This window comes from Elephas maximus, chromosome 5, assembly GCF_024166365.1.
Source record: "Elephas maximus indicus isolate mEleMax1 chromosome 5, mEleMax1 primary haplotype, whole genome shotgun sequence".
Taxonomy (NCBI): Eukaryota; Metazoa; Chordata; class Mammalia; order Proboscidea; family Elephantidae; genus Elephas; species Elephas maximus.
Genome location: NC_064823.1, coordinates 118,358,201 through 118,382,001, shown reverse-complemented (window position 1 = coordinate 118,382,001; position 23,801 = coordinate 118,358,201). Strand labels below are relative to the sequence as shown.

Here is a 23,801-nt window from a genome sequence, read left to right as displayed (position 1 = left end):
TTATTTTGTCAACCTGTGATAGGAAAAATCGTACTGATAGATCTTAGAAGAAATGGAGACCTCATTGGATCATTAATATATGCATGGTGTCTCTAAAGGTCCCTGGGTAGTACAATAAGTTTGTGCTTGACTAAGAACCTAAAGATTGGAGGTTCACACCCATGCAGTGACACCACAGAAAAAAGGCCTGGTGATCTACTTTCATAAATATTACAAGTTGAGCAGAGTACAGTGAACACATGGGGTTGCCATGAGTCAGAATCTACTCAGTTGCAACGAAATGTTTTTTTTTTAGTTTTGGTATCCGTAACCTGAAAATGTTCTCAGCCTTCACAAATGTAATGATCAGATGCAGGAAACAGACCCTAAATAATTAAGATACATAATACTCTCATGTGGGTATATATCCCCATTTTGTAGAAGAGTAAAACCTATTAGGAGACAGTGATAAAAAGAAGTAATTAAAGGAATTAGGTATTAATTTGAAGTCCCTGATTTTTTGTTCTACCTCTTTGTTCACAAAAAGCGCACTGAGGTACTATAAAATGTTACTGTACTGACCTCGTTTGTACTTTTTTTTTTTTTAGGCAATCCGCTGTATGACAGCCTAGGTTCTTTGGGTGTAGGCACCTTATTAGCAGTGGTCTCAGCATTCCTCATACACACCAACACAGAAGCACTTTTAGGACGATCCATCCAGCCAGAACAAGTACAGCGGCTTACTGAACTACTGGAGAATGACCCATCAGTAAGGTCAGCCTCATCCCAGTGATGCTGTTAAGGTTTACAGAAACATACTGAAAAATAGAAATGCTTGTTCATAAATCCTTTCAAAGGAGGTTTTAGATCCTTAACCTTCAGAACTTTTTAAATCTCATTTTTCAGGATATTAATGCTGAAAGGAAGCAAGCGAGTATGATTAGGTACTCCTTGAGTTTTCCTTTAATTTCTGTATGTCTTTAATTTTTAGAATAAGGATCAATTAGACGATATAATGGGAATAGAGGATTATAAAGTATTTGGCTTCTTAATGTTGGAGCTACTTAATATGGAATCTCGATATTTGTATTTGCCTTATATGTATATTGCAAGTAAAAAAATTTTTGTTCATGGGAAGATGATTATCAAATTAAATTTAATTTATATCCCTGTTTAAAGTAGACTCCTTGCTTTAGCTTATTTAAATTTTTTTTTCCTATAGTCTTTATCTTTTAGATTATGAAAGACTAAAGAAACTGAAGACAAAGTATCAGTAAAAGAGAGAGTACTTTTCAGTGAAATTCAGTATGGTTTCCTACTGAAGTAGAAGGATCAGACCCTTAATATACATGTGGCAGTCGTAGACTTCCCACTTTCCCTATAGAAGACCCAGGTTCAGTTCCCTGCCAGTGCGCCTCATGTGCAGTCACCGCCTGGCTGTCAGTGGAGGCTTGCATATTGCTATGATGCTGAGCAGATTTCAGCAGAGCTTGCAGACTAACACAGATTCAGAAAGGCCTGGTTGTCTGCTTCTGAAAATAAACTAATGGAAATCCTGTGGATCATAGTGATCTGATCTGGTTGTTCATGAAGTTACCATGAGTCAGGGGCTGACTCAATGGCAGCCAATTGTATACACACACACATATATATACACACACACGTATTTTTACTTTAAAATAAAGATGTATTTTTTCTGTTATAATTGAAATCCTTAAGTTAAATCTTTTAAAAATAGCCTGTATATCTTACTAATAAAACAAATTAAAACAAAACCAAACCCAGTGCTGTCGAGTCGATTTCTGACTCATAGCGACCCTATAGGACAGTAGAACTGCCCCATGGAGTTTCCAAGGAGCGCCTGGTGGATTTGAACTGCCAACCTTTTGAATAGCAGCCGTAGCTCTTAAGCACTACGCCACCAGGGTTTCCTAAAACAAATCAGTAAGGCCTATAGCTAATGAATCTGTCAGTCTTCTCCCAATTGCCTTTCACCACAACCTCCACTGCTTTCGAGAACACCCTTAGGCTTGAACTTCTCCACACTCTGTTGCAAATAAAGTTTCTCTGGGTAAAGATTTGGAGCTCTGTACTACAGCTTGCTTCTCACCCTGGGCAAAATCTCTGAGCCATATGTCTGGCTGGTGCTGGGGGTGATGACAGTGATGTGATTCTCTCTTGAGTGACCCCCCCCGCTCTAGGAGGTGAATACTCAGTGGAGGGATGGCGGTAGTCCCAAATTGCTCTGTTTGCCTCCCTCTTCCATGAAACTACCCCCTTCTCTAACAGGGCAGGGGCACACAGGGTCCCAGTATTCTCAGTGGAGCCATGCCCAGGGTATTACTTTCTTCTCACAGCTGGGAGCTGAGCGGAAGGAGGGAGCCTGTACCTCTTGGCACAGAAATGCTGACATCTTGTCCTTCCCAGAAAGCTAGCCCTTCAACTGGGAACTGGGGATTGATTAAGTCCCGTGCTCTTGGCTGTACCAGTCTAGAGTGGAGTTTCTGTTTCACTGAGCTGGGAAGGTGGGAGGGGCTAGGGAGTGGGTCTTGGTTCAGGTATCACAGATGCTGTATTCTTATTAAGGTTCAGTAAATTTTCTGGAATTATTTGTTTTATGTCCCTAGTACTATTTCCAGAGGCTTTAAATGGTCGCTTCTTGTTTTGTTACAATTTTCACCAGTTTCCCTGGGAGCAGGTCTGTGGAACTCTTCATACTGTCATGCTAGAAGTGAACTTACCACTTAACATCTGTGGAAACCCAAGTGGTTACTCTATAGTGTTACCTTTGTGATAGTCTGGTGATTAAAACAAAACTCAAAGGGAAACTTAAACATTATCAGTGAGTAAATATGTCAGTAAGCAGGGCCAGAATCCAGCATACAACTGAATTTCTTTAATCAGAAATGAGAAGGCAATTGGTGGTAGTAGCTGTTTTTTTTTTTTTGTCAGGGGGTTCTGTTTTAAATCTCTTAATTTTCTTTAGTGTGGAAAATTAAAGTCTAAAAGAGTGATACCAACTGAAAGACCATACCAAATTTGAATTTTTTAGAATATTGAGATCCATGTATTCAATTGTTGGAAAAAATAAATGTTAGAAATCCAGAAAGTTCATACAAAATTTAGAACAGTGTATTAATTGCATCTTGTGTATGACAGATTACCCCAAATTTAGTGACTTACAAGAACATTACTATCTCTCAGTTTCTGTGTGTCAGGAATTCATGTCCCCTCATTCAGGAACCCTCACAGGTTGCAATCAAGGTGTTGGCTGGGGCCAAAGCCATCTCTTGGAGAAGGATCAGCTTCTAAGCTTATTCCAGGGCTTCAAACTGGTTCAGTCATGGCTGACAAAGCGAAATTGGAACAGATCCAAATTTTTTAAAAATTTGCGTGAAGTGGAACGATAACTTGAATAGGAAACATTACACATCAAAGCCCTGGAATGGGAGACTCGGAAAAAGCGTAGTGAGCTGTTTCAGGAGCCTAATGTGGGAGATTAGATTATTGCAAGGACTGTGGGGACAGCACGCATTCAAATGGTGCAGTCAGCTGCCATCTTTGAGTGGTGCATCGTTGTTTCTGACTTTTCTGGTGACGAGATTTGGTTGCTAAGCGACGCACACACTGCCCTTGTTTTCTAAGAGGGAGATAAAGTTTCTAGCAAGGCTTTGACTTGTAATTTTTCCCATTCCACTTCACTCACAGTTTAAAAATTTGAGTCCATTCGGGTTTTGCTTCATTGGCCATGACTGAACCGGGCAGAACCAGTTAGAAGCTGTGGCTCATTCATGTGGTTATTCACAGGATTTAGTTCCTTGATACGCGAATCTTTCCAACATGGCAGCCTGCTTGATCACAGTGTGCAAGCCTAGAAGGCCATTGGAGAGTATGAATAAGATAGAACTCATAATCTTTTACAACCCAATCTGGGAAATAACATCTGGTTACTTTTGCCATATTCTGTTTGTTAGAAACAAGTCAATAGGTCTAGCCTTTGTTCAAGGAGGGGAATTACACAGGTGGTATAATGGTTAAGAACTCGGGCTGCTAACCAAAAGGTGAGCAATTCAAATCCACCAGGCACTCCTTGGAAACTCTATGGGGCAGTTCTACCCTGTCCTTTAGGGTCGCTAGGAGTCAGAATTGACTCGGTGGCAGTGGGTTTGTTTTTTTTTTTTTTGGTTTGGTAGATACGGGAGGTGGGGATCATTGGGAGCCTTGTCAGAAGCTGTCTTCCACAAACATTTTTCTCTCCGTAGTTAGTTATATATGAGAAATAAGGGAAAACTATGTCTGAATATATGAATTAGCTGTTCTTTAAGTATTAGCCAAATAATGAAATTTATTAATATTTTGTGAAGAGTGAGGTAGGTGTGTTTCTTAAGTAAAGAAATTATATAGGCTCTTGCTAATTTGGACAAGGTTCCCCTCTCCCCCAACTTGTGCATGTAACTTTATAAATATTAAAGCATTAGAATACTTATTTTCATCTTATTTGATAAATATAGCTTCTTTATGTATATTGATAAAGAATGTTCAATTCACTATTTAGTTAACTTACTCAAAATCACTCAGAAATTAGGGTAAAATGTTTTAAGACACATGGAGTCTTGCTTTGTTTTGTCCAGTAGATCTCTGTGCCTCCAGGATTCAGAGTGTTTTGTTGTTTCTTATATATACTTTAAAGAAAACATGTCACAGTAACCACTGTACAAAGAAAAGAATTCCTCAACAGTTTTCTAGGGAAGGTTGATTCTTGAGGGTTAGGGCAGGAGGGATGAAAAGCAGCTAGACTTGAACATCTGCTTTCCTTTCTGGGAGACAGAAAAATAGCATGAGAAGATCACTGGGCTTGGGGTCTAAGAATTTGGGAGTGGGGTGTTCTGGCTGTGTTCTTTACTAGCTGAATTACCTTGGGCATATCACTTATACCCCTCTGGGACTTTGACCATCTGTGAGATAAAGATGCCCTCTTATCTACTACTTCATGAAAACCATTCATTAAATGCCTGCTATTGGTTTTTTTATTGGCATCATTATGTATGTGTTAGGAGTCTCTGGGTGGTGCAAATGCTAATTGAAAGGTTGAAGGTTTGAGTCCACCCTGAGGCATCTCAGAAGAAAGACCTGACGATCTACGTCTGAAAAATCAACCACTGAAAACCCTGTGGATCACAACTCTACTCTGACACACATGGGGTTACCATGAGTTCCAGTCTTCTTGAAGGCAGCTTTTTTTTTTTTTTTTTTAAATGTACGTGTTAGTTCATTGTTCCTCAAATGAGTCCCATGAAGTAGTTATTAACCCTGTTCTTGGAGTCAGAGTACTTCAGAGAGTTGTATGAAGACTTTTAAAAAAACTCTTGAATATAAAAGTAATCATTGTACTCTAAAGCACTATTATCAACACATTTTCTTTTTTGTAAGTGATATTTAAGAACTTGGTAAGTGGTTGTGTGAGAAAAGGTCTATGAGATAAAATGACAACTTTTTAAAAAAGAAATGTACAGTTAATTATTTACATACAGACTTCATAAGTCATAAAATATTTACCAAGTTTGCATTAGTGCATTATGTTATACAAAAAAGCTAAGTGGACAGTGAACCGTGGAAAATGGTAGGCAGCATTTAATAGTGAACTTGGTGCATTTTTCATCACTGGTGAAAAATTCTAGGCTTTTTGCCATTAAAGTATATATGTATGCATATGGGTGTGTATGTCATTTTAAATGCATTGTTATTGATTACAGGGCAGTTCATGATGTTAAAGCAACAGATCTGGGATTAGGTAAAGTGAGATTTAAGGCAGAAGTAGATTTTGATGGACGAGTTGTTACAAGATCATATTTGGAAAAACAAGATTTTGACCAAATGCTACAAGTAAGTTTATTTATTTATTGTTTTGCTGTAGCCAAGGGTTAGAAACATTACTTTTTAAGTAAATAAAATAAATTTCTTTTATGGGTCTTAAAATCACTGCTGCCCTCAACTTTATTAGTTGCAAAAATTTAACAGAGAATGCTTTATTTATGCTAGAATGGGTTGGGGGAGAGTGCAGAAGAGCAAATTTATTATTAAGTTCTTTTTATGTACCAGACATTTTATGTATATTATCTCATTCACTCTAAACAGCCCTTTAAGATAAAAGAATAATGCACTCAATTTTACAGACAGGCAAATTGAGACACTGAGAGATTAAGTAATTTGCATAAGTTGCAGAGCCATAATGTGTAGTCAGATTTGAATTCAGATCTGATTCCAGAGTCCATGATTTTTTATTAAGAATAGTTTAAAAGGGAATTTATAGAGGATAATGTAATGAATAGCTCAGAGGTTATTGTCAGATATTACATTTTGCTGGACTGTATTTGCTTAAGATCTTAAAAAAGAAATACATCATTACCAAAGCAGTCAAAGCACCCATGTTCTTCTGTCATATCTCATTCTCCTGTCTCTGTCTCTGAATAAACCATTATCCTGAATTTGGTGCCTGTCATTTCCAATTAGGTTTTTATACTTTTTCAACATTTTTTTCTTTGTATAATATGTAATAGATATTTTGAATGCTTAAAATTCGATATACTGTATGTACCTCTCTGAAGTTTTATTTTTGCTTAACAGCATGCTTTGGAGATTCCTCCATATTAATAGCTCTAGTTAATTTACTTTAATCGCTGTATAATATTCTACAATAGCTGTAATTTATTTATCCACTCTCTAGTTGAGGGACACTTACAGTTTCCAACGTTAAACTTTGTGAAGCAGTGTCATGATGGCATTCTTGTGCATGTTTCCTTGTTCATATGTGCCCGAGGTTCATTAGGGTGGTATATAGCCAGATGTAAAATAGGTGAGCCATTGGGTGTATACATCTTTAACTTCCCTAGATATTGCCAAATTGTTCTCCAGAATGTGCCAATTTAACATTCACTGTCAGTGTATCAAAGTTCCTGTTGTTTCACATAAAAATATATATATATATATGCATACACATATTGTTATGTGATGTTAGTTACAGTCCTTATAATGTGACAGCACACTACTTCTTTCCACCCCAGGTTTCTTGTGTCCATTCAACCAGTTCCTCTTCCTTTTCTGCCTTCTCATTCTGCCTCCGGACAGGAGCTGCCCATTTGGTCTCGTGTATCTGCTTAAACTAAGAAGCCCACTCTTCACAAGTATTATTTTATGTTTTACAGTCCAGTCTAATCTTTACCTGAAGAGTGGGCTTCAGGAATGGTTTAAGTTCTGGGTTAACAGAGCATCTGGGGGGCCATAGCTCTGGGGGTTCCTCCAGTCTACGTCAAACCATTAAGTCTGTTTTTTCGGTTTTTTTAATATGAATTTGAGTTCTGCTCTGCACTTTTCTCCTGCTCAGTCCAGGACTCTCTGTTGTGTTCCCTGTCAAAGTGGTCATTGATGGTAGCCAGGCACCATCTAGTTTTTCTGGTCTCAGGCTGATGGAGTTTCTGGTTTTTGTGGCCCTTTAGTCACTTGGGCTAATATTTTCCTTGTGTCTTTGGTTTTTTTCATTCTCCTTTGCTCCAAGTAGGTTGGGACCAATTGATGCATCTTAGATGGCTGCTCGTAAGTTTTTAAGACCCTATATGCCACCCACCAAAGTGGGATGCAGAACATTTTCTTAATAAACTTTGTTATGCCAGTTGACCTAGGTGTCCCCCAAAACCATGGTCCCAGGCCCCAGCCCCTGCCACTCTGTCCCTCAAAGTGTTTGGTTGTATTCAGGAAACTTCGTAGCTTTTGCCTTGGTCCATTTGTACTGATTTCCACTGTATTGTGTATTGCCTTTCCCTTCACCTAAGATGATTCCTGTCTATCTACTATCCAGTTAGTGAATTCCACCCTCCCTCCCTCCCTCCCACCCTTGTAGCCATCAAAGAATGTTTCTTCTGTGTTTAAACCTTTTCTTGAGTTCTTACAAGAGCGGTCTCATACAACATTTATCCTTTTGCAACTGACTAATTTCGCTCAGCGTAATGCCCTCCAGATTCATAAATTTTGTGAGAGATTTTGTGGATTCATCATTGTTCTTTATTGTTGTGTAGTATTCCATTGTATGTATGTACCATAATTTGTTTATCCATTTGTCTGTTGATGGTTACCTAGGTTGTATCCATCTTTTTGCCGTTGTGGACAGTGCTACAGTGAACATGCGTGTGCATATTATCTATTCATCTGATGGCTCTTTTTTCTGTAGGGTATATTCTAGGGAGTGGGATTGCTGGATTGTATGAAACTTCTATTTATTTCTGGCTTCTTAGGGAAATGCCAAATAGTTTTCCAAAGTTGTTGTACCATTTTACATTCCCACCAGCAGGGTATAAGTGTTCCAGTCTGTTCACAACCTCTCCAACATTTATTATTTTGTGTTTTTGAGTTAGTGCCAGCCTTGTTGGGGTGAGATGCTATCTCATTGTAGTTTTGATTTGCTTTTCTCTAATGGCTAATGACTGTGAGCATTTTCTCATGTATCTTTTAGCCACCTGAATGTCTTCTTTGGTGAAGTGTCTGTTCATATCCTTTTCCCATTTTTTAATTGGGTTGTCTTTTTGTTATTGAGGTTTTGCAGCATCTTGCAGATTTTAGAGATTTGACCCTTATCAGATATGTTGTAGCCAGAAAATTTTTCCCATTCTGTATATTGTCTTTTTACTCTTTTGGTGAAGCCTTTGAATGAGCATAAGTGTTTGATTTTTAGGAGCTCTCAGTTATCTAGTTTCTCTTGTGTTTGTGCACTGTTAGTTAATGGTTTGTGTTCTGTTTATGCCATGTATTAGGCCTCTTAGTGTTATCCCTATTTCTTCTTCCACGATCTTTATTATTTTAGGTTTTATATTTAGGTCTTTGATCCATTTTGAGTTAGTTTTTCTACATGGCGTGAGGTATGGGTGTTTCCCTTCTTTGCAGATGGATGTCCAGTTATACCAGCACCATTTGTTAAAGAGACTGCCTTTTCCCCATTTAATGGACTTTGGGCCACTGTCAAATATCAGCTGCTCATAGGTAGATGAGTTTATGTCTGGATTCTCAATTCCTTTCCACTGGCCTACGTATCTGTTGTTGTACCAGTACCAGGCTGTTTTGACTACCATGGTGGCATAATAGCTTTTAAAATTGGGTAATGTGAGGCCTCCCACTTTGTTCTTCTTCTTCAGTAATGCTTTATTTATCTGGGATCTCTTCCTTTTCCACATGCAGTTGGTGATTTGTTTCTCCATCTTATTAAAAAGTGCTGTTGGAATTTGGATTGTGATTGCATTGTATCTATAAGTCATTTTGGGTGAAATTGACGTTTTTACAATGTTGAGTCTTCCTATCTGTGAGCATGGTGTGTTTTTCCACTTATGTAGGTCTCTTTTTGTTTCTTGCAGTAATGTGTTGTAGTTTTCTTTGTATAGGTCTTCTGTGTCTCCAGTTTGGTTTATTCCTATGTATTTTATCTTCTTGGAGGCTATGGTAAATGGTATTGATTTGGTGATTTCCTTTTTGATGTTCTCTTTGTTGATGTAGAGGAATCTCACTGATTTGTGTATGTTTATCATGTATCCTGATAACCTTGCTGAAATCTATTAGTTACAGTAATTTTCTTAGAATTTTTTTTGGTTTTCTGTATTAAGATCATATCATCTGTGAATAGGGATACTTTACTTCTTCCCTACCACGGTGGTTGCCCTTTATTTCTTTTTCTTGCCTTATTGCTCTGGCTAGGATCTCCAACACAATGTTTGTTTCTCGATCTCAAGGGGAATGCGTTCACACTCTTCATTTAGGATGATGTTGGCTGTTGGCTTTGTATAAATACCCTTTATTATGTTGAGGAATTTCTATTCCTAATTTGCTGAGAGTTTTTATCATGAATGGGTGTTGGACTTTGTCAAATGCCTTTTCTGCATCAATTGATAAGATCAGGTGCTTCTTTTGTTTTATTTATGTGATGGATTACAATGATTGTTTTTCTGATTTTGAAGCATCCCTGCGTGTACCTGGTATGAACCCACTTGGTCATGATGAATTATTTTTTTTGATATGTTATTAAAATTCTATTGGCTAGAATTTCGTTGAGGATTTTTGTGTCTGTGTTCATGAGGGATATTGGTCTGTAATTTTTTTTGTGTGTGTGTGGTGTCCTTACCTGGCTTTGGTATCAGGGTTATGCTGACTTCATAGAATGAGTTCAGGATTATTCCATCCTTTTCTATGCTCTGAAATACTTTTAGTAGTAGTGGTGTTATCTCTTACCTGAAAGTTTGGTAGAATTCTCCAGTGAAACTGTCAGGGCCAGGGCTTTTTTTTTTGTTGGGAGTTTTTTTTATTACATCTTCAGTCTCTTTTTTTGAGTTCATTTATTTTCTGTTTGTGTTAGTTTAGATAAGTAGTATGTTTCTAGAAATGTCTCCATTTCCTCCAGGTTTTCATATTTATTAGAGTAAAATTTTTCATAGTATTCTGCTATGATTCTTTTAATTTCAGTTGGGTCTGTTGTGATATCACCCATCTCATTTCTTATTTGGGTTATTTGCTTCCTCTCCTGTTTTTCTTTTGTCAGTTTGGCCAATGGTTTATCAATTTTGTTGATCTTTTTGAAGAATCAGGTTTTGGTCTTGTTGGCTATTTCAATTGTTTTTCTGTTTTCTATTTCATTTAATTTTTCTCTAATCTTTATTATTTCCTTTCTTCTGGTTCCCAAGGGCTTCTTTTGTGGCTCTGTTTCTATTTGTTCAAGTTGTAGGGTTAATTTTTTCATTTTGACCCTTTCTTTTTTTTGTATGTGTACATTTATTGATATAAATTGGCCTCTGGATGCCACTTTTTGCTGTGTCCCAAAGGTTCTGGTAAGATGTGTCTTCATTCTTATTTGATTCTATGAATTTCTTTATTCTGTACTTGATTTCTTCTGCAACCCAGTAGTTTTTAAGCAAAGTGTTGTTCAGCTTCCATATATTTGATTTTTCTTCCTTGCTTTTTCAGTTATTGATTCCTGCTTTATGGTCAGAAAAGATGCTTTGTAGTACTTCAGTGTTTTGTATCCTGTTAAGGCTTGCTTTGTAGCCTATTCTGGAGAATGTTCCTTGTGTGTTAGGAAAGAAAGCATACGTGGCTGCTTTTGGGTGGAGTGTTCTGTATATGTCTATGAGGTCAAGTGGTTGATTGTGGTATTTAGATCTTCCGTGACTTTGTTGAATTTCTTTCTAGATGTTCAGCCTTCACTGAAAGTGATGTGTTGAAGTCTCCTAGTATTAGTGTGAAGCTGTCTGTTTCTCTTTTCAGTGCTGTTGAAGAGTTTGTTTTATGTATTTTGGAGCCCTGTCATTGGGTGCATAAATATTTATTATGGTTATATCCTCCTGATGTATTGGTCTTTTAATCATTATATGTATAGTATCTTTCCTTATCCTTTGTGGTGGATTTTGCTTTAAAGTCTGTTTTTCAGAGATTACTGTTGCCATTCCTGTTCTTTTTTGGTTGTTGTTTGCTTGATCCAAATTTTTTTTCATCCTTTGAGTTTTAGTTTGTTTGTGTCTTTGAGTCTAAGGTATGTATCTTGTGGGCAGCATATAGATGTACCATGTTTTTTAATACATTCTGCCACTCTCTGTTTCTTTATTGGTGCACTTAGTCCATTTACATTCTGTGTAATTATTGATAGGTTTGAGTTTACTGCTGTCATTTTGACAAATTTTGTTTTTGTGATGTTGACAGTTCCTTTGTTCCACTTAATTTGCTGTGCTGAGTCGTTTTTATTTCTGCACTTTCTTTTCATCTTTTTCATTATTGTTGATTTTGTATTTGTTGAGTTGTTTTTCTTTTTTATTTCAATGTGTATGTTTTTTTTTTTTTTGGTGGTTACCTTAAAATTTACCTCTGTTTTTCTAAATTTAAACCAATCTTTTATTTCTTGATATTGCCTTAACTTCCTCTTCTTGTGTAAGTTCTGTGACTATACTATTCCTTCTTTTTTGTTTTAATGTCATCATTTACATAATGTTTCCCTATTTTCAGTTTTTAGTTTTGACTTATTTTCGTGACTCCCCTGTCTGGGTGATAGCTGGTTGTTCTGTCCTGTGTTCTAGTCTTGGATTGTTACCTGATATTGTTGGTTCTCTAGCTGAAGGACTTCCTTTAATATTTCTTGTAATTTTGGTTTGGTTTTTACAACTTCTTTTAATTTCTGTTTATCTGGAAATGCCCTAATTTCACCATCATATTTGAGAGGCAGCTTTGCTGGATATAATTCTTGGCTGGTTATTTTTTCCTCAAGACTTTATATATGTCATCCCATTGCATTCTTGCCTGCATGGTTTCTGCTGAGTAGTAAGAGTTTAGTCTTATTGATTCTCCTTTGTAGGTGACTTTTAATTTATCCCTAGCTGCTCTTAAAATTCTCTTTATTTTTTGTTTTGGCATGTTTGATTATATGTCTTGGTGACTTTCTTTTGGGATCTACCCTGTGTGGGGTTTGACGAGCTTCTTAGATAGATACCTTCTCATCTTTCATGATATCAGGGAAGTGTTCTGCCAGCAAATCTTCAACAATTTTCTCTGTATTTTCTGTTTTCCCCCCTGTTCGGTTACTACAATAACTTGTAGGTTTTTCCTCTTGATAGTGTCCCACATAATTCTTAGAGTTTCTTCATTTTTAAAAATTCTTTTATCTGATTTTTCCTCATATAAATTGGTGTCAAGGACTTTATCTTCAGTCTCACGAATTCTGACTTTCATTGGCTCAGTTCTGCTTGTGTGAGTTTCTATTCAGTTGTCTAATTCTGAAATTTTATTGTTAATCTTTTGAATTTGTTTGTTCTCTCCATATGGCTTCTAGCAGCTTGTTTAATTTGTCATTCTGTTCTTATATTGCTTTCCTGAACTCCTCTATTGCTTTGTTTATGTGTTCATTTTCTTGGTCTCAGTTTCACCTAATCTCCTTCCTGATCTCTTGAAGAGCCCTGTATGTTAATCTTTGGAATTCCAACTTTGGTAATTCCAAGACCTTCTCTTCCTCCAGAAGGTTTCCTCGTTCTTTGTTTGGGTCGCTTGCTGGAGCCATCTTGATCTGCTGCTCTATGTGATTTGATATTGACTGTTGTCTCCAAGCCATCAATAAGTTGCTGTATTTATTTACTTATTTACGTACTTATTTACCTATCTATATGTCTGTCTGTCCGTCTGTCTGTCTGTCTATCTATCTATCATCTATTTATGTTTGCTTACTGTGTCCTTGCTTTTTGTTTTGTTTTGATATGCCCAAATAGGCTGGGCATGTGAACTACTTTGATTATTGGCATTTTTGAAGCTTTCACGTCCTGTCACCAGGTGGTTAGAGCTGCTACCAGGTGTGTGAGCCCACGAGTCTGTTAACTTTTCTTGTGCGGCTTTAGCTCAGGTGTCCAGGTTGTCAGTCACCAAGTGTGTGGTGCAGACTTTTCACCTGCAGTCCTAGATGGGCAGAGCTACAGAGGTGTGATTGGAGCAGGCGCAGGTATCTAGCTGCAGTAGGGGGTTATGTGCTGAGCAAGGTGTAGGGGTTAATGGCTGTCCCTGATTTCCTAGGTGGAAGGTATGTCCCTGTCCCTTAGAGCATGTAGGTGCGTGGGTTTTGCATCCAGACTTTGGGCACCCAATGCTGTTGGCTGTAAGGACTGGGAGGCACCACTTATTCTTGGACCCCTGTTGTGTGTCGCTAGGTGGAATGGGTGAAACCGCCAGTCCTCTGGCCTCTGATGTGGGTAAGTGGGGACCCTGCGTAATGGGCAGGACAGTGTCAAATGTCACAAATCTGCCACTCCTCCTTGGTTGCTGCAGTTTAAAATCAGCTTCATGTATATACCCTATTGTTCTATGCCAATGAGGGTATATGCTGTTGAATCATTCCACATAGGTCTAGGCAGGGGTGGAGGGATTTCAAAGTCTGTGGACCCCTTATACCTGTGCCTAAGCAAAGGGGCAGTGCCTGCTCTGAGTTCCTGGCTTAGGGGCCTGTCGTGATTTTTTAAAGCCATGAGAATGATTTGGGCACGGTAAGTCCTGAGTGTACAGCTTAGGGGAGTTGGTGGTATTCCACCCCCCTCCCCCAAAAGCCTCGAGACTGGTTTGGCACTATAGCTCCTGTTTCCTGCTTAGGGGCGTGGCAGTTGTTGAATACTGCCAGACTGTTATCAGAGCATAGCGGGGAGGGGCGGGAGAGAGGAAAGTGGCACTTCTTTGCTATGAAATTCCCAGAGGGGGAGGGGTTATTTTGACCCCCCTCAGTAGGTTTTTTTTTTTTTTTTCAGTAGGTTAGATGCTTTCACTTAAGTTTCACCAATCCAGCGCTGCTTTCCCCTGGCTCCGGAGGCTAGTGTAGACTCTTTGCCTCCTGGTTTCTCCCAATGTGGTAAAATGCGTCCCAGGTGCTACTGCTCACCTTGGCTTGCGTGCACCAGCCGACCCAGCCTACAGGGTGCTGCCTAATTCAAGACTGGTGGCACTTATTTGCAGCTTCTGAACTGTCTCTCTCACCCTTGCAGCTCAGTCTGATTCCTCAACTTTGTCTTTGATGATCAGGGCTCCTAGATTGCCATATATAATTGATTCACTTGTTTTTTTCTGGTCTTTGTTATAAGAGGGACCACAGGAAGCATCTGACTATTCCGCCATCTTGGCCCTGCCTCCTGTTTCACATTCTTAATGGATTATATTGACAAAGTTTTTTAGTTTTTGTCAATATAAACTTACTGCCAGCAGGTGGATTCCAACTCATGGCGACCCTATGGGACAGAGTAGAACTGCTCTGGTTTTCAAGGAGCAGGTGGTGGATTCGAACTGCTGACATGCTCTTAACCATTGCGCTACCAGGGCCCCTTCGTCAATATGATAGGTGTGAAATAGTATCTTGTTTTAATTCCCATTTCTTTGGTTAGTAGTGAGGTTAAGCATTGAAATTCATTGACCATTGGGATTTGCTCTACATCTTTATTTTACAAAAATTAATTTGTACTTTTCTTATAGATTGTAGGCATTTTATGCTGGGTAGTAATTGTTCCTCAATTGCATGTATCCATATATCTTTTTCCTAGTCTATTACTTACCTTTTCACTTTGTTTTAGTACAGAAAACTTAATATGGTGCTTATTTTTAATGTCATAAAATTTATAGTATTTTCCTCTTTTTTTTTTTATCTTAAGAAATCATTTGTTATTCCAGTGTCATAAAAATATTCTTTTGTTTTTCCTTCTAAAAGTTATAAAGTTTACTTTTACCCTTAGGTCCTTGATCTACCTAATTGTTTGTTTAATGATCTGGGGCGTAAGGATCTAATATTTTTTTCCTTGTAGAAAAATAATTGTCCTGACATCATTAATTGAATAGTTTATTTTTTTCCCCCACAGATTTTGTAATGCTACCTCTGTATAGCATTGTACTTAATTTTTCTTGAACCGAATTACCTTGGAAATAGGTGGTCCATTGCCTGGGGCTTGAAAGTTTATTTTTCATTAAACTTAGTGATATTTGGTATAAGTCTCTTTTTAAAGAAATCATTTCCATAAAATGATGTTACTAACATATAGCTTAAAGCATACCACTGTGATTTTTTTAAGTATTAGTTTTCCTACTTTCATTTTCTTTATAGGAAATTCAAGAAGTGAAAACTCCTGAAGAGCTAGAGATCTTTATGCTTAAACACGGAGAGAATATTATTGATACTTTAGGAGCTGAAGTAGATAGACTTGAGGAGGAACTGAAGGTAAGATGTATTAATATGACAATGTCAACTGTTTTTTTTAGTACTTATTCTGTATGGTAACCCAGTGCCGTCAAGTCGATTCCAACTCATATCGACCCTATAGGACAGAGTAGAACTGCCCCATAGAGTTTCCAAGGAGCACCTGGCGGATTTGAACTGCCGACCCTTTGGTTAGCATCCATAGAACTTAACCACTACGCCACCAGGGTTTCCATTCTGTATGGTAGGTGTATCATAATATATACTCTGATCCCCTCAGTAACTGCATGATATGTAGGTATTGGTAACATTTTTATGGTTCAGAAAACAATTGGTTTAAGGAAGTTGGATAATTTTCCCAAAGATGCAGGAAGGTTGGGATTTGAACCTAGATTGTTCAGTTCCAAATTCTGTACTTTTAACCACTATTTTAAATATTGTCTGCTTAGTTTCTAGAATCGTCAACAGCTTTTTTGTTTTTTTAAGTAAGTATTTTGAAAGTTTCTAGAGAAAGGTAAAAGTGAAATTTTAGACTCTGGTCAGAAGTTAGAAAAAATAGAATGAGACCTTAAATGTGCACATACATCTTGCTTTCAGGCCATCTGGCATTATTTTATCTTTTCTGTTTGTTTCTGTTCATTGGAGATCATTATAGTTGTTGGTTATTTTATTGAAATGTTATTTGCTCAGGTTACCTTAAAAAATGTCTCAGTGTTTTCAAATTGTCATTTATTGACATTTGAATTCTGTTTGCAGTGAATAAAAACTTGTAAATGATCTTTACCATATATCTCACATTTACGGTAGTGCATTTTCTTCATTTGATGTTGACCATTTTTAATTTCTTTTGAAAATTAAGGGACAGTAACAAAAATTGAAAGTGAATATTTCTAGCTATGTTTAACTCTCTTTTTAAATGTAGATATTTAATCAGATATAAGTACTTCCCAATAAAATGATTTTATAAATGTTGACATTATGGTTCATGAGCTTTGGCAGGCCATGATGATTAGAGCTTCTAGATGAGCAGTTATCACAATTTTGGTCTGAGGACCTTTTGCATTCTTAAAAATTGGGAACCCCAGAGAACTTTTATTTATTGGAATTATATTTATTGAGATTTACCAAATCATAAATGATAACTGAGAAGTTTTAAAATATTCATTTAAAAATTTTGATAAATTTTTATATGTTAATACAAAGAACATATTTTTATGAAAAATATATTATCCAAAACAAAAAAAAAAGCAATGCTAAGGGTAGTATTGTCTCACTTTTTTATAAAAATCTCTAATGTCTGGCTTATACAAGACAGCTCAATTTGCGTATCTGCTTCTGTGTTCAGTCCGTTGTGATATATTGTTTTGGTTGGAGTATATGGAGAAAATCCAGCCTCACACAGGTACATAGTTGGAAAGGGAGAATTCTTATAGCCTTTTCAGGTAATTGTGATACCCTTTTTTGCAAGTACACCAAAAACTGACTTAAAGGTTAGTTGCAGTGTAGAAATTGAAACTATATTAATGAACCTTTTCATATGCTATTACATTAAAATCCCTTTTTCTGCCTTTGTATTTTGATAGATCTTTTACCCCTGCATGGTTCTGTAATATTAGGAATTGGTCCTTTGGAAAATATTGGCTCATTGAGTATAATGCTGACCTGTGAAATGCTCACACATTTCTAAGTATTGGGAGGCTGTCAGGGTTATGAAAGTGTGTGTAAGTTTTCCACATCGTAATTTTCACTTGAAGGCTTTGGTTTTTCTATGATGTTGAACAGGTTTCAGTGGAGCTTCCAGACTAAGACTGACTAGGGGAAAGGCCTGGTGATCTGCTTCTGAAAATCAGCTAGTGAAAACCTTATGGATCACAATGGTCCAGTCTGTAACCAGTCATGGGGATGGCATAGGACTGGGGAGCATTTTGTTCTGTTGTGCAGCGGGTCACCACGAGTCAGAGACTGTGTCAGTGGCAGTTAACAGCAACAGACTTAGGGAATGGAGTCTCTGTGTGGTGCAGATGGTTAGCACACTTGATTGCTGACCAAAAGGTTGGAGGTTCGATTCCACTCAGAGGTGCCTTGGAAGAAAGGCCCGGCGGTCTGCTTTTGAAAAATCAGCCTTTGAGTGGAGCACAGATCTCCTCTGACACACATGGGTTTGCCATGAATTGGAATAAACTCAATGACAACAGTTATTTTTTTAGTTTCAGATAAAGAAAAAGTTGATAAAATTGTGTATCCTCTCATTTTTGTGTGGGTTGGGGGTCCCTCGCCACTCTTACATTAGGCTTCAAGAGGAAAATGCCCCTAAGTTAACACTTGAACAACACTAGTTATAGGAAAATTCTCAGTGAACGCTAAATAGAATGCTCTAGCTTGAGCTAAAAGCCAGTATTTTACCAGATTTTGTTTTTATAACAGAATCCGTTTAATGTGAGTAATGTGCAAATATCTCTAGGATATAATTTTTTAAGCTAGGAGTTATTAATAGTGTTGGTTATCAGAATCACCTAAAGGAACTTTTTTCAGTTGTTGATTTACTTTTATAATTTTTATTAAAGTAATACACAAAATGTATAAAGTCAGAACTGAAAAGCTTATAACAGAAATCAGTAATCACCAGCCAAACCCCTCCTCATTCTTTAATTTTATTTCTCAGAGATAACCATACTTTTAGGACTTCTTTTGTATTTTCTGCCCTATTTCTATATAGAATGCTTATGCTGCTCTTGATTTATATACATTGTTGACTTCCTCTTTGATATAGATTTAGCTCTCATATCCTCCCTCTACTTCCATTCTCGTAATACCGTTTTATTGCATCTTACTGCATTTTTAATTCCCCCTGAGATTGAGTTAAGTGTTTTTCCTTGTGTTACCATTTAAACCCACTGCTGTCTAACTAGATTCCAACTCATAGTGACGCTAATGTTACCACTGGGGGAGGGAAATTGCCACGTTCCTCCATAGTAGCAGAGTATAACAGTTGCCTGCCTTCATATCTGTATTATTTGCCCTCTAGACAGAAGCCCATCAAAGGCAAGTACTGTTTTTTTATATTGTTCGTTATTGTGTATGTCAGTACCTGGCACAGAGTAAGGAGCCTTGGTGGCACCGTGGTTAAGTGCTTGGCTACTTACTGAAAAGTCTGCTTCCATAAAGATCTCAGCCTTGGTAACCCTGTGGAGCAGTTCTGCTCTGTCCTGTAGGGTAACTTGTGTCAGAATCCACTTGATGGGAACCGGTTTTTGCACAGAGTAGGCATTTAATAACAGATAATTTTTATTGTTGTTGAAGTTTCTTAAGCTAACAGGTAAGACTTTTCACAACCTGTTTTTTGCCCGTCTTCCCAACCCCATCACTAACCCTGCCCTTTTTGCAGCTTTTGTGCTAACCATACCATACTGCCAATGCACACTTTTGGGCTCTCCGACTTTGCTCAGAGACTTTGTTTTCCTCTCTGACCTTGTTTCTTCTGTCTGGACCCCCTTCATTGTCTATCTGGAAAACTCAACCACATTGAAGCCTAGCTTGGATATTATATCCTCAATGAAGTCTTTCAGGATCCCATGAGCAAAAATAATGGCTCTTTCATTTTTGATCCCAGTTTTAATATTTAGTAAATTTATAGTATGTAGGAGATTGGATCCTGGAATCAGACCTGGAACCCATTCTTATTCCATAACTTATTAGGTGTGTAACTTTGGGCAAGTTAGTTAATTTCTCCAAACTTTAGTTTTAAGATGGAAATAATAAGTGGGTTATTATGAGGATTTAAAAACACACACATGCACGCGTGTGTGCAGAGCTCCTTAGTACAGTACTTGACACATGCATAAGTGTTCAGTAAATGTTAACTGTTGTTATTAGCTATAATGCTTTAACTTGCAGGTGGTTATTGCTCCACTTGTTTCCCCTGATAGACTGAGTCCCTCAGGGTCAAGAATAGAGTCTTTAATAATTTTAGCTTCACTCTATCACAGTGCCCGACTCAAGACTATATGGCTAGTTACGACAATATATAAAATAAGTAATTACCAATTTAGTCTTTGTGGTTATTATTGTTTTATAATGACATTCTTTTCAACAACAAAAAAAGTGTATTTCCAGTGCTTTGTAGTGCTTGGCACATACTAGATCCTCAATGTATTATTAATGCACTTATGAAGAGTCTTAGAGAAGTGGGACTTTTCAGTATATATTGATCTGCTTAGCTATTGGTCTATTCATCTACTTATGAAATATTTCTTTGCTAGTATGCTAAAAAATGAAACAGTGTGACTAAAATGTTTTTAGTGGCTTTGGTTACAGATCACTTCGGTGATAAAAAGAAATAAAAAGAGACAGATTTTGTCCTGCTGTGAATAACATAGTGGTGATTTTTCTTTCCAGAAACGAAATCCTGAAGTTCGACATGTAGATTTGGAGATACTATAAATTGGATGGAATGAACCACCTTGCTGGGAGCACTGGGAACAATTTGTCCGGTCGCTCTACAAAGCCACAGAGAGATGTCAGACCCTGATCTACTATCCCTCATGAAGGAGTCAGCGCCATTCAAAAGCCATTCTTTTAAGATGGAGGAAGTATTTTATGTAAAGGGCAAGTCAGCAGGCCATAGAACTAAAACTACTTTTGGGAGACACACTACAAGTTGAATCAATTTGGAAATCATGTATTTATGTTTCCATAGGGAGCATTTTAGTTTCTTAAGTTGTTCATAATTTCTTACTTTAGCCTGTCAGGATGTGTTATACCTTGCAATCATGTTTCCAGTCTTCACGTTGTTAAAGTAAGGGGCATCTGTAGGATTATGGTTTTGAATTTTGTTGCCTCTGAAGACTTCACTCCATCGAAATCTGCCAATCTTGAATACTCTAGCTAGGTCTAGATTGTGGTTTTTAAACAGCCACTCCATTTCAAAGTCTGTCTTATACAGAGTATGAACATTATTTCTACATACCTGGGTGCTAAGAGAAACACTCCTCAAATATAGGCATCCATAAATGTTCATTCCAGAAATGGCTTAGTTACTGAATTAAATGAAGACATTCAGTGTACTCTTTAGGTCATGGTAGTTGCCATTTTGTAATATTTCTTTTTTGCTTTTTCCCCGTATTTGGTTTAATTTTTCTAATGTTAGGAATTATAACCCTAGATGTTTCCATGGGCCAGTGTGAAAGCTGATTTGTTTTTTTTTTTAAACTGGCTTCAGTGCCATAATATGTATCTACTAGGAGATAATGCATTTATAAGCATTTTTATAGTCTGTAAAATGGACTAGAAATATTTATAATTTCACAGACAGAACAGCATTTTATTTTTAATTTATTTAAAGAGAGGCACTACTTATGTAAATCTGAGCTGTAGGATATTTCTTTGAAGTGACCCCAGAGAGACAAATGAATCTCTTATACTGAAACTTGCAGTCATGATTTTGTGTACTATCATAGTCAATAGTATGTCTATAACATGAGTTTCTTCATTTACAAAATGGTTGTTTACCATAATATATTGACTATAACATATTATTTAAGTAGCTTTCTAATAACCATGAGGTATCAAGGCAAAAAAACATTCAGTTCAGTAATTACAGCTGTGTACCAATTCACCAAAACAACTCGTACGCACTTTGAAATGTTCAGATAGCAGTAAGCATTGTTCACGCCAGAGTGGTAGTTGGTGATATCTTTACAGGGTAAATGTGTGCTTGGCAGGAGGTTCTCACAACTTGTGTGAAGTCAGTGTCTTAAAACTGACTTAGATTCAAGTTTATGAATGACAGCAAATTGTAATTCTGGCAACAAAAAATAAACATTTAATTAAAGGGTTTGTAATGGCAGTTTTTGATATAGAAATGTCACTTACCAGAAGATTGTAAAAATTTATATTAGTGTACTTTTTTTTTTTTAACCATTACAGAAAATTTTGCGTGCTGCACCTTTTAAGTGAAATAACATTCCAGTTTTATTTTTAGGACATAAAAATAAGAACCATAAAAACAGGGTTGCTAATTCCTCAACCTTTTTAAAAAACTTTGTTTTTACACATTATAGTTCTATCTTCTCCTTCTTTCCTGCCTGCCATCTGATATTCCATGTCATTGTCATCTGGGAAGGTAACAAAATTATTGTCTTTTCCCGAGTAATAACTTTCTCTGAGTAAAATTGCTCTGTAAAATTTCACAAAGCAGGACAAAAATAATGAACTCATTTTAAAAAAGAATATCAAGTTGATGTGCAGAAGTTATTCCAAAGTGGTAGATTTTTTGACAATTTCATAAAAGAAGCCAATTCTTGATATTTCTTTGAGTTTTGTAGTCTAGTTTTTAGTTGAGGTCTTACCTGTTCTTTAATAATAATTAAGGCTTATGTTGCTGTATTTTTTTCTGCATTGATATTTTAAATTTTATTTAAGTAAAATTTGACAAAAAAAATTACAGTATGTGTAGGAATTTGTTTATATGGAATCAGAAAATGTATGCCATCATCGGTTCATGTTTTTTCAAGACAAATTTGAATTTTAAAATGAGGGAATTTAGGCCACTTTTTTTATAAGTAAGATAATACCCAGTTTGGAAGGGTTTCTTTTTTTTTTTTTTTTTCCCAAATTAATGCCTCTTTGTGAAGTCTTGTTCTGATGCATAGCGTTTGAGTATTTAAGCATATAAACCTTAATATTTTCAAGGAAAATGTCTCTGTAGTAGAATAATTAGGAAATGTGTTTTTTTCTAGGTTTGATGTTGAACAGAGGAGGGCAATCAAGGGTCCATGACTTATACTTGGCCTAAGCTGAAATCTGGGAACTATCAAAGGCTAGGTATAGCTGCTTTCACCTTTGGCCTAGAAGGGGTCTGTAATCAGTTGTAACTTGCAGGCTCCATACTATGTAAGGCACATTTGTACAGTATGACAGTGGGAAGATGAGGGATGGAGGCCTATTTTAAGTAGACCATCATGGCAGTCAGTAGTACCCAGTTCCAAAGAGGGATGTTTCTGAACATATATGGAGGAACGTGTGAAAAAGCATCAAACTGGAAAATTTTTGAAAAATTTGAAAAACGAAGTTAATCCCCGTAATCCCTCCCCGCTTGCAAATCACCCAAAATAACAACATGGCATAAGACTTGAGTTCTTGGTACATGGTTTCCAGTGTTACCTTAATTATCTCATAATTTGAGTAATGCTTTTTGCTAAAATTATACCATCTAAAGGAATGGCTTAAGTTTTAAATCTGATAAGTTTTTGAGATAGAATGTTGGAAACTACAGAAAACTGCACAGACTTAAAATTTGTATTGTCTTTCTTAGATTGCATTTGCCAACCTTTGGCAGCATTTCTTTTAAATGTGATGACCCCTAAATTTGCCAAACTGTCAGAAGTCAGTGAAGCAAAGAATTGAAGGTAAAATGTTGATTCAAAGATTGTCTCCCTTAAATCCCTTATCCTGTCTCTGAAATTAAACTTTTGAAGGAATTCATATAAAAGCTTGGTCTGACAGCCTTTATTTTTGCATTTAAGTTTTCTTGAATCCCTAGACTTGGTTTTATGGAAAAAGAAAATTTTCATTTCTATTACACTGTTTTTCATCTGTCTGATTTCACTGGCAGATTAAGATGGTCCCGGCCCCACAGGATGCTTTTTTCCTTAATAAATGTCATATGTAAATAAGAGCAACTCACTTATTGGTTTGGAATTTTTTTCCCTGTAAATAAATGTTTGTTAAACAGGTGCTTTACCTCCTGCGCTAAGAATTAAACTGTGTAATCTGATACATTTTACCTTAAAAATTATGGGTGTGCTTTTCAACAGAATTTGTTAATGGGTATGCTTGTTTGTAAGGTTTTCCAAAATCAAAATATAACAACTGTTAATCCTTTTATAATCGGTTTTCAGTATGAAGAGAACTGATATTAATATACTGCTAGAATATCATATTTGGTAAAACACAGATCGGAAAATTTATATCCTTTAGTGATACATATGATTACATTTCTACAGAACTAGATTACTTAAAACATTTTAATTAGGTTTGTTAAAACAAAAAATGTATTAAGCCATAGTAGAAATTGATTGAAGCTTATTGAATATACTAT

The 23,801-nt window shown here is 36.7% G+C and overlaps 1 protein-coding gene across 2 annotated transcripts in view; it reads left to right on the top strand.

Moving 5' to 3' along the window:
* SLC30A9 (solute carrier family 30 member 9) overlaps positions 1-23,572 on the top strand; it is a 97,091-nt gene extending 73,519 nt beyond the window's left edge. Inside the window, exons 14-17 of one of the 2 annotated variants that reach the window (XM_049886331.1) lie at positions 588-753; positions 5,733-5,862; positions 15,611-15,724; positions 20,099-23,572. In XM_049886331.1, coding sequence (XP_049742288.1) covers positions 588-753; positions 5,733-5,862; positions 15,611-15,724; positions 20,099-20,143 — 455 coding nt within the window. In that variant the 3' untranslated portion in view covers positions 20,144-23,572. The remainder of the gene's footprint in view (positions 1-587; positions 754-5,732; positions 5,863-15,610; positions 15,725-20,098) is intronic. The other variant, XM_049886330.1, reaches the window with a different exon arrangement.
* Positions 23,573-23,801: the final 229 nt, after the last annotated feature.